This window comes from Vigna radiata, chromosome 9 (assembly GCF_000741045.1).
Source record: "Vigna radiata var. radiata cultivar VC1973A chromosome 9, Vradiata_ver6, whole genome shotgun sequence".
NCBI lineage: Eukaryota > Viridiplantae > Streptophyta > Magnoliopsida > Fabales > Fabaceae > Vigna > Vigna radiata.
This window is the reverse complement of record NC_028359.1, coordinates 2,783,236-2,797,315: the sequence shown is the minus strand read 5'-3', so window position 1 is coordinate 2,797,315 and position 14,080 is coordinate 2,783,236. Positions and strand designations below refer to the sequence as shown.

At 29.7% G+C, this 14,080-nt stretch overlaps 2 protein-coding genes across 2 annotated transcripts; both read left to right on the top strand.

Annotated features, from left to right (window-relative positions):
- The first annotated feature begins 916 nt into the window (after window positions 1-916).
- Window positions 917-2,565, top strand: LOC106773555. Its single transcript, XM_014660245.2, has 2 exons — window positions 917-1,336; window positions 1,723-2,565. The coding sequence occupies exon 2, from the start codon at window positions 1,734-1,736 to the stop codon at window positions 2,214-2,216; it is 483 nt and encodes a 160-aa protein (XP_014515731.1). The 5' UTR covers window positions 917-1,336; window positions 1,723-1,733; the 3' UTR covers window positions 2,217-2,565.
- Window positions 2,566-7,163: 4,598 nt separating this feature from the next.
- On the top strand, window positions 7,164-9,732 carry LOC106774317 (cation/calcium exchanger 4). Its single transcript, XM_014661271.2, has one exon. The coding sequence runs from the start codon at window positions 7,475-7,477 to the stop codon at window positions 9,425-9,427; it is 1,953 nt and encodes a 650-aa protein (XP_014516757.1). The 5' UTR covers window positions 7,164-7,474; the 3' UTR covers window positions 9,428-9,732.
- The last annotated feature ends 4,348 nt before the right edge of the window (window positions 9,733-14,080 follow it).

Genomic DNA, 14,080 nt, shown 5'->3' with positions numbered 1-14,080 from the left:
ATCCCTTGAATTGCCACGGAACCTTTTGAGTTTGTCCAAATATGATTATTGAAGAACATTTCACCCATGAGAAAAACATGCCTTCGGAAAAAAAAGAAAAAGTTAATTCTCTTTGACATTTTTCTCTTTTGCATACAATCTTTTTTTTTCTATTAATTTTTCTCAAATTAAGACTGATATATAACATTCTTTAAATATAAATCGTATAATTAGTTTCATTTTAATCCATTTTGCAAACATTTTATAAATGTGTAAATGTTTTAAACCAAATTACCAATTAACCAAAATTATAACCATTCCATTTACCTTTAATATCGATTGCTTGTTATTTTGTTTTTAAATTTTTCCTTTTCAGACTAAAACAAAACAATAAACAAATTTTATTTAGTTCTTAACAAAGAAATTTGCCACATTTTTATACATTTAAAAAATGAATTATAGGAAAATTGTTGATCGATTGAGATTTATAATAAATAAGTAGTTCAATTTTTTTCCAAATTAACGATCTAACCTCTTGTGGTAAATAATAAGTAAAATATTTTTAAAGAAATTAATGAATTTCCTTTTGTCATAAAAATTGATTGTTTCCTTTAACAAGATATTATTTGTATTCGTAAAATCCAAATATTATAAGAATAATATTCACATAAAATATTAATCGATGATCAATTTTAAATAAAATAAATGGATATGGAAAATATTTGTTGAATATTAATCACGCTTTGTGCGTAAATAATTGATTTTGTGAAAATAGAGAGCAACACAAATTGGGGAAGAAGCGAGTCACGATATCATAATGCTTAGCTGGCAATCCAATCATCAATGGCCAAACATTCACACATTCAATAAAAAAATTGTCGACGTGGATTAAACCATAGTCCACAACCTTAAAGCCTCAATCATTGATGTTTTTTCTCTCACCTCTTTTCTTTCTCTCTCTACAAAGTGCCTTTCTCTTTCTCTCTCTCTCTCTCTCCCGACTTCCCCACTATTCATATATAGTTTAGGAGTGCAGATCCCGTGGAGAAGCCAAATAAAATCCCTTTGTTTCCTCACATAAGATTTGGGTTTCTTCAAAGTTTTGTTTTTTTTCAAAAAAAAAAAAGAAACTTTTTTTTTTTTAATTTCTTGGAGGTAGAAGAAAGCAAAAGGGGTTTTAAGTTTTCTCTGAAATGGTTTTCATGTCTGAGTTATTGTTCCCTGAAGAAAAAATTGAGGAAGGTGAGTGGGAGAAAGAGAGATAAGAAGAGGAGGAGAAGAATACCTACCCAGCAAGCAGAAGTACAGAAAAGATAAACAAAAAATTGATTTCATTCATTTTGATCTGCTTCTGCTGGTAATAATCCTCGTCAAATTGCTTCTTCGATTTGGTTGCTTATACAATTTTATCGTGCTTTTCTGTTCAGTTTCCCTTGTTTTGTTCTATAATTTTCCCTGATATTTTTACATTCAGCACAATAATAAACTCTGTGATAAGCTCAGAGGGGAAAATAGTTTGGTTTGGTTGGACTTTTTTCTCTCTTCTTGATTTCTTCATTGGCTGAAAGCTCTTCGGTATTTGTTGAACGAAAAACCTGTTGATTTATTGGTCTTGTGAAAAGTGAAAACCGTTTGTATTTATGGCATTTGAAGCATGTCCTTGAATATTTTTTATCTTGTTTCAAATATGATAAAAATGATGTTGTTATATTAACCTGTTTGGTGCTGATTGTTTGTTGTCAGGGTGGTTGGCAATGTCTGCACCGATGATCATTGACCCTGTGGTGATATCGGCACCAGAAACTCAATCAGCAGCTAGCATACTAGTTGGACAAAGTGAAGTTGAATTTGCTGTGTGTGACTGTTGTGGACTAACAGAAGAGTGCACCCCAGCCTATATAGAAAGAATCAGGGAGAGGTACCATGGAAAATGGGTCTGTGGGTTGTGTGCTGAGGCTGTTAAGGATGAAATTGTGAGGTCTGAGAGGCTTGTCTGCACAGAAGAAGCAATGGCAAAGCATATGAACTTCTGCAAAAAGTTCAAGGCATCAGGGCCTCCTCCAAATCCAACAGTGCATTTGATATCTGCCATGAGACAAATTCTTAGAAGGAGTTTGGATTCTCCTAGAGTAAGGTCCACACCTAATAGTCCAACTAAGACTATCACAGAAATCCATGGTTCTGTGCTTGCAAGGTCTGAGAGCTGCTTCCCTACCCTCACTGAAGGATTGGGATGAAGGAAATGCTGTCTGTTTGGTTGGATAAAAATGGAAGGAGACATCAGAAATAAGGGCAGAAAAATATAAGCTGAAAAATTAGATGTTCAATTGTAGTTTTGTCCAGTACAGAACTTTCAATCTGTTTGTTAGAAATTTGAACATAATTTGGTCAAGAATTTTGCTTCACTAATACCAGTTACCTTGTTTTCTATTCCTCTTAAATTGTTTGAAATAACAAAATTCTGTTCATAACTGAAGTCAAAATTTCACATTTCACAATTGCTGCAGCTGAAGAGAAAATGGGACAATGCTGTCTGTACTCAAATTGATGCTTAGCAAAATATCAAAATTTGATCCAGGAGTTCAACTAATCTTGTCTGTACTCAAAATGATTAAGCTAGGTTGATATCAGTTGTGGTTATTTAAAGCGAAAACAAAAATAAGGACACCAATAATTGAGTTATACTTCTCCAAACCGGTTTAAAAACTAATCATTGGTGAAATATAAAATTGACTGGTCTACTTTTAGTGCTAGCACGAATGCAGCTTCTGACATTCATTATAATTTCGAGTCAATTACACAGGAAAAACCTTCGGTGGTTGGAAGTTGAAACAGTCATGAATATCTTTAGTGTTTATAAACCTGAAGCTTGTGCTGAGTCTTTTGCATAAAATAGTTACTCCTACAATGCTCTACGCAGTCTTAAAATACAAGAGCAAATCACGGGTTTAAAAATCACTAATATACTTTCGTTTCATTGACCTGGTCTATTGTCCCTCCCTGCCTTATATGTCAAACTTAACCAAAATTTATTCTAGGCTTTATTCCGGCACATCAGCATTGAATATACTATTCACTATAAAAAGATGGTAACAAGCTGCAAGTAAATACATCCATGACACTAGAACAAAAGTAGACGAGTGGATAGTATCGTATAAAGAGGGACCAAGAGCCGTGGAATGATTATGATTATGCCTTAGGAATTCAAAGTGGTTGGATGGTCTCATCTATTTGTGATTTTCTTTTCTGTGCACCTTTAGATCTTTCTGGTGGCAACGCATGACAACTAAGCTCTTGTTTCTTATATATTTGAGTCAAATTCGTTTTGAACTATAACTAGTGATTAAAAAAATAAAACATACATTTTCAAACAAAGTTTACTAGTAGATTTCATATTAAAATTACAGTATATATATGAAACCGTTTGAGCACTAATAAAATTGTAAACAGTAAGTTTGTCTGGCTAAAGAACGCATGCCAGATGGAATTGCTGTTCTGTGATTATCCTAGATAGAACAGAACATTCTCGAACACAAGACTGACGTGTCAGTTGAAACTTGTCTGTTTTGTTTCTATTATGATATGCCACAGCCCCCACTTAGCTCCAAAACGACTAAATTTTCAATGAACATATCATCATGTCAACAACGTTATTTCTGTGTCCTCTGCTAAACTTTGTCATGCAAAGTAAATAGAAGCAGAAAGCAGTAATAATCTCTAGCTGTTTAACAGGTTTCTATGAATCATCAGATTACTCCTGCCACCTTGCTTGCCTCTACAAAGAATGAGTTTCTCTTTGTGGAGATATTTGTACTGACGACCATGCAAACTGAACTCAAAAACCAAAGAATTAAACTTTTCTAATTTTGGATAAAAGTGAAGCAAAATGGTTACTACCCAGTTGAGAAATGAGACCAAAGGTTGCATAACTCGTGTCAATATTGGTGTACTTGAGGAAGATACGAATGGAAGTTCTTGCCAGTTAGGATGATAGTTAATATAATATCAAAAAATTTGACTGTCTTATTCTTTGAAAAGGGTTGGTGGTTTCCTCCAACAAGCGTCCAAAATTTCCCATCAATTGTGTGTTTTTCCACCCTTTCCGGGAAAGTAGTTTATCTAATTCTTGAATAAGTTAAAAGGGTTCTTCTTCACTTTGCTCTAAGCTCACCAATCAACGATGATTAGCTCAACAGATTAATTTAATGGTCTGATTAACATTATAAAAATAGCCTCATGAACCATCCATCATTATTTTTAGTCATATTGTCAGAATTGTTTATGTGCTATTCAAAACCAATTGGGCAATTATTGGGTGGCAAAATTAGGTCATCATCATAATGGTTCCCGTGATTGTAGGTTGCCAACGAATGTGTTAGTTTCCAGAATTGAGCCGTAGATTCTACGGGAACAGTTACCCCAAAGTGCATATAAAGAACCAATTTTGACTCTATCTACTGTGGGATTATAGAGAATTCTTTAGAAGAACCCCTGAACAAAGTCTCAGAGAAGGAGTAATAATATCATCACACACTTTTATATTCATTTCATTTGACACAGAATATAATGATAAAATAATTTAAAAAGTGTAAAATTTGATAGTTTTTTAAGAAAGAAAAAAGTAAAAAGTAAATAAGAATAGTGTCAAATGAATGTAAAAAATTAAAGTATGTAAAAGAATCATTTTTCTTTAAAAAGAGAAGAACATACAAAAACGAACCAACTACTAAAAAAATACAGCCAATGAGATCTAAATTCAATTATATAAAAGATTGACGTTACATTTTATTCAAAATCTTATAATAATCATATTTATACTTAAATTTCAAATACTTTTTACTTTTTTATTTTTAACCAATGTAAAACTTAAAATAATTCTTAAATTCTGAACCATATAACGAAAACAATCTAATCTATTTGTTTTAACATGTAATGTCATAGTCTTACTTTAATTTCTGGTGTCTATTACTTACAACCATTAATTCGGAAATTTATACAGCTAATAAAGCTACAAAAGTTGCGTACTCTTATTCGTGATGTGTCAACCTTATATGAGTATACTTATAAAACAGCTTTTCTTAATTGTTATGCTTATTTTTACTAAAAATGTCTCAAGGAACAACAATAGTAAGATGAAAATTTATTATTTTAGTATTTTCGTTGTCTTTTTCATAACTTATAATCAAGTTCCTTGTTTGACTTTTTTTTTCATGAAGCGTGTTGTTTTTTCATTTGTAGTTGTGTCTTTAACATAGTTGTTAATAATATTTCAACCTTTGTACTATTATTTTGCTTATTTTAGGCTCTTGCTATTTACACGTTCTTTTATTCACAAAATACATTTCTCTTTGTTTCTTTTATAAAATGGCACGTTTAGGAAATTAAGTTTTACTTTATGGGATGTAAATGTATTTAAAAAATAAATTTTAGAATGTAAAAGGATTAGACTTTGTTGTTAGGAGAATTTTTCAAAACACGTGTTTATGTATAATATTATTTTAAAATAAAAGGAAAAAAAAATGAGAGATGGAGTGGAAAGTTTGACAAAGTAAAACTTGAAGATGAAGAAATTCTTGAAACTAATCATTGATGATTATTTTTTTCTTTTATGTTGACAAGTGACTAAATCTTTATTTGTTAAAATAAAACTATAATTCCTATGCATTCTTATCGATGAATAAAGTTTACAGTGGATTGAGTTTTGACTCTGTTAAATTAACTTTTCAGCGATAATTATATTTTATGATTAATAAAGAATCAATAATTATTAAATAAACTCGCATATATACTTTTTTAGGAAATGATAATTAGTGATATTAATCAATTTCAATAACATAGAAAGTTTTTGGTTAAGTTTGATTCAAATACGTAAAATAAATTATATTATGCAATTTTAGCTACAACAATATCTCTTCCTTTAAGTGAAGTTTTATGGATTTGTTTTTATATCACTAAATATATATATATATATATATATATATATATATATATATATATATATATATATATATATATATATATATATATTTATGTTCATATCTATTTTAATCGATGTGATATTTTGTTTGTACCTAACAAACAAGACGAATAATTTGTAAAAATAATAAATAAAAAAATTAGCGTGACTTTAACAAAAGAGGACAAAGAAAAGAAAATATGTTAACATTATAAATAAAAGTATTTCTTAAAGGTTTTGTTAATAGATCATTTCATCTACTTTTTTTTCATCTTTTTCATCTATGTTCATCCCTATAGCTAACCAATATTTTTGTTTAGTTTATAATCTTTTATGTCAGTTTTGTATTTGAGCTAAACACATTACATTCATGCATACTATATTTGAAATGCTTATGTGTGTCCAACAATTTGACAAAATGTCATCCAACTTTCAAATTTTGCTTATTTAAAATTTGATATAAATATTTAATTTAGTAACAAAATATATATTGTGACCAACCATATGCTTTATATTCTATTATTAAATATCTACATAACATTCATGTAGACTTTATATTCTATTGTTGATTTTGTACAAACTCATATATCACGTATAAAATCATATATTGTATATAAAATAGCTACAAAATCATATATTACATACAAAATTATATATTTCTCATTATTTTGAAATTAATTTTATATATTTCATTTTGAAATTAGTTTGCTTAGCTAGCAAAGCGATTTTTCAACGAGACAGTCATTTTTCGATCTGTAAATGACAACAACAAAGAAGAAGTTTCCACATAAACAAATATAGTAAGCAAAAGAATGGTGAGTGAAAAGGAAATAAGACTTTTTTTTTTTTTTAAAACAAAGAAGAAAATAAAGTGTAAAGGGAACTACAAATAGCAGGAGCCCAATATTACGAATACTTTTGGGTTTAGTAGCACTTGACCTTTCACACTGTTGGGTCCGAGAGAAATTTGAGCCACCTTTTTAAGTTATTAAACCATAGTACACATATTGAATGTATATAGCTATGAAATATGAAATGAAAGAGTTTTAATAGGGAAAAGAGCAAATAGAACAAATAAAATTTACAATATAACAATTAAATTAAAAAGAATGTCTTATATTATAACAATTAAAATTCACAATTTTTTAAGAATTAAAAAAAAAAACATAATTAGAACTGTAATCACAACATAAAAATTTACGAAAATCATAAAATAAAAAAACATCGTATCTGTATGTATGGGTAGCTAGCTAGCAAGGTTTTCCTGTGGCGGAAGACGAAGGAACATCGAAAACCCCAAAAGCAGTATCTTTCTGAACCCTGACTACTCTGTTTCTTCAATTCATCGGGTAAGCCCCATTATTCTTTGATTCTCACTTCACTTCTCTGTAATGCCATCTTTCCCCTCTCCGTTTTCCCCCAAGTTCTCTCCTTTGCGCGTCGTTCCGCCTTTTAGAGATCGAAACCCTAGACTATTTTCCGTCTCTGGGATTTCATAATTCGGATCCCAAACTCCTTCCTTGGATATCAATATTGGAAATGAAAGCGCCAAATACCTTTTTTGATGCACAACATAGAAGTTTTCGTGGGCTTTTCAACTTTTTGTGTGTCGGGGTTTTGTTTTTCTTCTTTTACAATCGCGACGACATCATTCGCAACCCGATTCTCAGGCAATCCTCCTATTTTGTTAGCCACAAGTTGCCTCAAAATGCGATTTTAAGAGATGGGTCTTCTGTGATTCATCGTCGAATGGTTGAAATCGGTGCCAACACTTCAGGTGTTGCCGGTGAGAATGATTTAGGTGTGAGATATTCTGAATTCTGTTCTGGGTTGGTCCACCATGATGGTTATGCTAGTTCCTGTGAATTCTTAGAGGTTCATCCAGAGTGCTCTTCTGATGGATACCTTGATTACTTGAAATTTTTCTATTGTACATGTAAGGGTTTTAGAGTTTTTGGTTATCTAGGGTTGGGTGTATGGCTTGCTGCTTTGTTTTATCTCTTGGGGAACACTGCTGCAGACTACTTTTGTCCTTCACTTGAGAGATTGTCAAGGCTCTTGAAATTGCCTCCAACCGTAGCTGGGGTTGTGTTGCTTCCACTTGGGAATGGAGCACCTGACGTGTTTGCTAGTATAGCTTCCTTTGTGGGTGCTGAAAGTGGTGAGGTTGGTCTTAACAGTGTGTTGGGTGGTGCTCTTTTTGTTACCACTATCGTTGTTGGAACTGTGTCGCTATGCGTTGCGGAGAAGGAGGTTGGAATTGATCGAAGATGCTTTATAAGGGATGTGAGTTTCTTTCTTCTGACTCTGTTTTCGCTGCTTATGATTTTGGTTATTGGTAAGGTGGGTGTTGGAGCGGCCATTGCTTTTGTATCCATTTATTTTGTGTATGCGTTCGTTGTTGCTGCCAATGAGATATTGAGGAAACATGCACAGAGATTGAAATTAGATGTTGTCACACCATTGCTTCCTGTCCAGGGAAGTGTGTTCTCTCTAGGCGTGGAAGATGACATTCCGATGTATAGCCCTTTGCTTGAAGACACTGAAAGCGATCCTCCCCGCCTTCCTCCATCGTTGCCACAGTGGATGTGGTCTTCAAATGTGGCAATATATTCAAATCAAACAAGCAAAATCAGCTTTTTGGATGATGAAAGTCCTCCCTGGGGATGGACTGATGGGTCTGGGGAGAACACCAGGGTGTCCTTCTCAGTTTCAAAACTTTTTCTGCTGATGGAGATTCCACTGGCTATTCCTAGGCGATTCACAATTCCAATGGTCAACGAAGAAGTATGGTCAAAACCTTATGCTGTCATCAGTGCTTCATTGTCTCCCATTCTCCTGGGCCTTTTGTTTAGCACCAGAGACAGTGTGAGTAATCAGGGTGTTATTCTTTCTTATTGTGTCGGTGTTGGTCTTGGATGTACATTTGGTGTTCTCGCTTATAAATACACAGTATCTGATCATCCACCACGTCAATTTTTGCTTGCTTGGGTACTTGGAGGATTCATCATGAGCATAGTGTGGTTCTACATAATAGCAAACGAGCTTGTGGCTCTATTGGTAGCATTTGGTGTAATTTTCGGAATTAACCCATCCATCTTGGGGTTAACTGTATTAGCATGGGGAAATTCAATGGGAGATTTGATGTCAAATATTGCATTGGCATTGGATGGAGAAGATGGAGTTCAGATTGCTATATCTGGATGCTATGCAGGTCCTATGTTCAACACACTTGTTGGCTTGGGAATCTCGCTGCTACTTGGGACCTGGTCTAAGAAACCCTCTTTGTACGTGGTGCCTAAAGATAGTAGCTTATTATACACCATGGGATTTTTGATCGCAGGACTGCTATATGCACTTGTTTTGCTACCTACCAAGAACATGCATCCTAACAGAACATTAGGAATGGGTCTCATCTCCCTTTATGTGATATTTCTTTCTTTCAGGATATGCACTGCAATGGGATTTCTAACAGTTGCTGGTTTAAGTTGATTTTATCGCAATGGATCTAAATCAGCATTCTTTCTACATCTCTCTGGGCTGGCCAGCTGATAAAAGAAATTAAAGAAGGAAAGCATTGATCTCTATATAGCAAGGATAAATCACTGCTCCAGCTCAAAATGCCACTATTGTATATCCAAATTACACGTCAGTGGAATTGACAATACTATAAATTTCTTGAAAATTGAATACCTAGGCTGAGCGCAATTGAATGATGACCACTTTCCTTTTAGGGCACTTGGTATTTCTGTAGTCTAACAGTCTGTTTGTGAATCAGATCATCTTCGTTTCTTTCATATATATATATATATATATACACACAAACACACACATTTTATAGGTCCATATCTACTAACAATATCAATATAAATACTAAATAGGAATAACTCTATTGCATATACATAATCATTTGATTGGAAGAAAATAAAATTAAGTACATGGTCTGTGTAAAGAATACTGTAATCTTTATGTTCTTAATTTTTCATCAATGAAGATCAACTCCAGAGCAATTATTACATCAGCCTATATTCGTTTCTCAACATCTTCTGCAGTTATTTTCCTCCCAACACAGATCTGCATTCAATAAAGTGATTAATACATAATTTAGAATCTCTTTATTCTTGTTATCTCTTACTCTTCTCATTGGATTTCTTAATCTTTATATAATCCTTCATGTCATCATAAATAAATCAAATTTGTCAATAAAAGCTTACAATATATAAAAATTTAAGTGATACATCTCTTTCACATTTTCCATTACTACTTAATTCATTTTAATTATAATTATTAAACAACTCTTGCTTTTATTCTTTTTTGTTTTGTGCTTGTGTTCAACCAAGTCATTAAACGTGGATGGATCTTCAGCGTCATTTTAGTATTTTAGTAGAGTAAATCTCCTAAAGTTCCTAGTAGAGTATATTTATTCTATATTTTTATTTGATATTAATTTACTTATTAGACTATAACACTAGCTTAATTAGTGTAATGTTTTTTTTTTGTTTTTTTATTGTTGTTGATTAAATTTATATCTAAGTAAATATATCAATTATAATACATTTAGATATTATATAATTATTAAAAGACCTTTTGAAATTCTCATAATTGTAATTAGTCTTGTTATAACATGAATAATCAATTTTTAATATATTTATGATTATTGACTAAACTTGATTAGTTAAACAAGTTGAAATAATTTGTTAAATAATTAAATTTTTTCTTTGAAGGTTTCAACTGAGGTGTATTAATTCTATCACATGAAAGTGTGTAAAAAATTTGGATCCTCATATTTTAATAATACTTTTTAATAATTTTTTATAATAGGATAGTATCACCATTTCATTCATCTATTTGAATTTATTTAAAAAAATATATTTAAAACAAACTAATCATAAGTTACCATGTGTTGAAAAAAATTATCAAAAATAAAATTATTAAAAGAATTTTTTCCAAAAAAATTTACAAGCCCGGGCTAACGTTGCATAAATATGATGGAGACAAATGATAAAAGTGGTACGATATTTTGGTTAAATTCATACCATATTTTGGTAAAATTCAAATAAATTATGTTACTGTATGTCTATTTTTTTACCAACTACTATAAATTAAATGTTATAATTTTTAATTATTTCTTTTGGTAGAACTTCTTCCACAGTCATTTATCTCACGTCACTATACTTTAGTTTATAAGAAAGTAAAGCATTAGAAGAAGATTTTGGTCTACTTTTGTAACAAGTTCCATTAAGACTATTTTAATGATTAAATTTTTTAAAATTAACTCAACCATACACGTTGTTTTATAAAATTTAAACTATTAACTCTTTTTTAATTGAAAAAAAGTATCTTTAACAACTTTTTTTTTACAAAGTATACATGATAATTTATGATTGGTCCGTTTTAAATATTTTTTTAAAATAAATTCAAACAGATCAATAAATAATAACATGTGTCTTGTTATAAAAAAGGTATTAAGATATGATTATCCTTTTTAATTTCCCTCTTTTCGAAGTTCGTGAAATGATTTTTGTGTTTTAATTTATTTGTCCACATAACTGTTAGGTGGAGAGCATGTGACTATTTTTTTTATTTGCATTTTATCATTGATATTATGGTTAACATATTTGCACATGCTTTGCTCGTGTGCTTCAACCGTGTATAATATTATAATATTTCTTAATAATTACCAATCTTGATATTTTATTTTATCCCTTATAAGAGGATCTTAATATTTTAAAAGAACATGTAATAAAAATCTGCACGATCCGATGTAACGTGTTTTAATATCCTCAAATAAAAATCGTGGTGTTAAAAGAAGTGAATCAGACCAATTATAAAACGCCAAATGGTCCACTATTGGAGCAGACAGTGCATTATTACATCATAGTATAAAACTAATAAAAAAAACACTTATAAAAGAACTAATAAATGTTGAAATTTCAGGGTAAAACTTGATACTCTGTTAAAATTTGAATAATGATACTTAGATAACATTTTTTTACAATATTTTAACATTATTTATGTGTCATTTTTTGATTGGTCTATGATAGTATTTATGATTATTATTATTGATTATGAAGTAATTTTGAACCAATTATAAAATGACACGTAAATGATGTTAAAATGTTGTCTAAGTTACTTTTCATGAAACTTTACTATAGAATTTGTTTGGGGTAAGTGTCAAGATTAAATTAAGGATAATGATATTTAGACAACATTTTTTTAACAACATTTGAATATTGATTACGTGTCAATCTGTGATTGGTCAAAAATTACTCGACAATAATGTTTATGATTATTATTATTATTGAGTAATATTTGACCAATAACAGATTGACACGTAATCAATGTTCAAATGTTGTCAAAAAAATGTTGTCTAAATATCATTATCCTTAAATTAACTGTTTATCAAATTCTAGTTTTTGTTTTATCATTTGTCTTTATCAGTTAAGTATTTCTTGTTAAGTGAATGTTTGACTACTTAAATAACTAATGTGTATTAAATATTATTGTTTACATTTTTATTTTTTATCTATATTTATAAATTTTCATATGTAAAGGATTAATTATTGTCAATCTATTTTAGAATTCGATTGAAAGTAATTATATTTTATTTTAAATTGATTATTGTTAGAGATAACTGATTAGTATACTAGTTAAGATTGATCATAGTTGTACAATCATAAAAGTAATTTGTAATTATAATTATAACATATTTATTGTCAAGACTGATCATAAATGATAAGATAATCATACAATATATTTAATCAATATTTAAAAGATTTAATTATATTAAGATTTTTTTTAAAAAGAGCAAGAAAATCAAGTAATGTGAATATGTATGTATTTCTTGTTTTCACTTTTAAAAAAAATTTAACTTTAGTGATAAAAATTTGAGTTTGAAATTGATTTGATTTTGTTATTTTCACAAAAGTATTACGAAGTGATTATTCTAATATTTAAGAAATAACTACTTGATATCAGATTTGATATCTTTCACAATTATAAGAATAAAAAGTTACAATTTATGTTGAAAGTTACACTAAAAAAATATTAAATTAGTTTTCAAAATTGTTGAAAATGTAATATTATTAGAGTTTAGTAAATCAGTTTTAATTAAATCTGTGATATAAAATATTATATTTTTAAAGTTAAATAAAATATAAAAAAAAAATTGATACTCACTCTAATAATAATATTGACTTAATCAATTTTATTAAATAAGAATTTTTGTGCTAGAGTCAACTTAACTTACATTGATAAATTTTTCTTGTTTAGTGTTAGTTTTTAATAAATTTGTTTACTTCGATACTAACTAATTTCAACTTTTTTCAACAAGTAAAAATATTTATGTTTATTTTAGTGTTCACAAATAAATATGAAAATAAATGAGATTATTATTGACCTGATCACATTAATATTATATTTATATTTATTTAGATAGTATCAATCAATTTTGGAATTAGCTCTCACGTAATAAGTGCTAGTGAAGTTATGTTTACAATAATAATAATAATAAGTATTTTATAATGTTTTCAATATTTATCTTTTATTATTTTAAATATATTCTAAAACCTATAAGTTATTTTCAATCTTATAACTCTATACAGGTTTTCAAAGTATTTTACATACTTATGACATAAATATATTAAAATTCAAAATACAAAAAGCTTAATTGTAAAAATTAAAACTTTAAATTTCCCAACGTTAAAATAATATTGTAAAATTAATCCAATATCGTATCCGCTAAAAAAATTTAATTTTTTATTTAGAAAATAGAAAGAAATTAACTTAATATCATATTAAGGGACAACTTTCTTGTCAAGTACTACCAAATTGCTACGCAAATCCAATCTCAGAAACACACAAGATGGAGATGGAGATGTAGCCATAATAATTTGTGTGGAATCTTTTGGAGTAAAAAACAAAACAGCATCGTTTTACACAGACATTAGCAGCAAAAAATCTAAATGAGCAAACCTTGAAGGGCCATGCGTCCTTCAATTATTGGGTACCTACTTCGGTGGGCCCCACGTTCTCCCATACCATCAATTATCCAATTATTATTACATGAGGAACGACTCTTCACCTTCCCCTGTTTTTAGTTCAAATACGTAGTGATATCTATCTTCATCAACGGAAACCCAACCA

Excerpts from the sequence above, each read along its gene's own strand:
- LOC106773555 (XM_014660245.2), top strand. The coding sequence starts at position 1,734 with ATGTCTGCACCGATGATCATTGACCCTGTGGTGATATCGGCACCAGAA.
- LOC106774317 (XM_014661271.2), top strand. The coding sequence starts at position 7,475 with ATGAAAGCGCCAAATACCTTTTTTGATGCACAACATAGAAGTTTTCGT.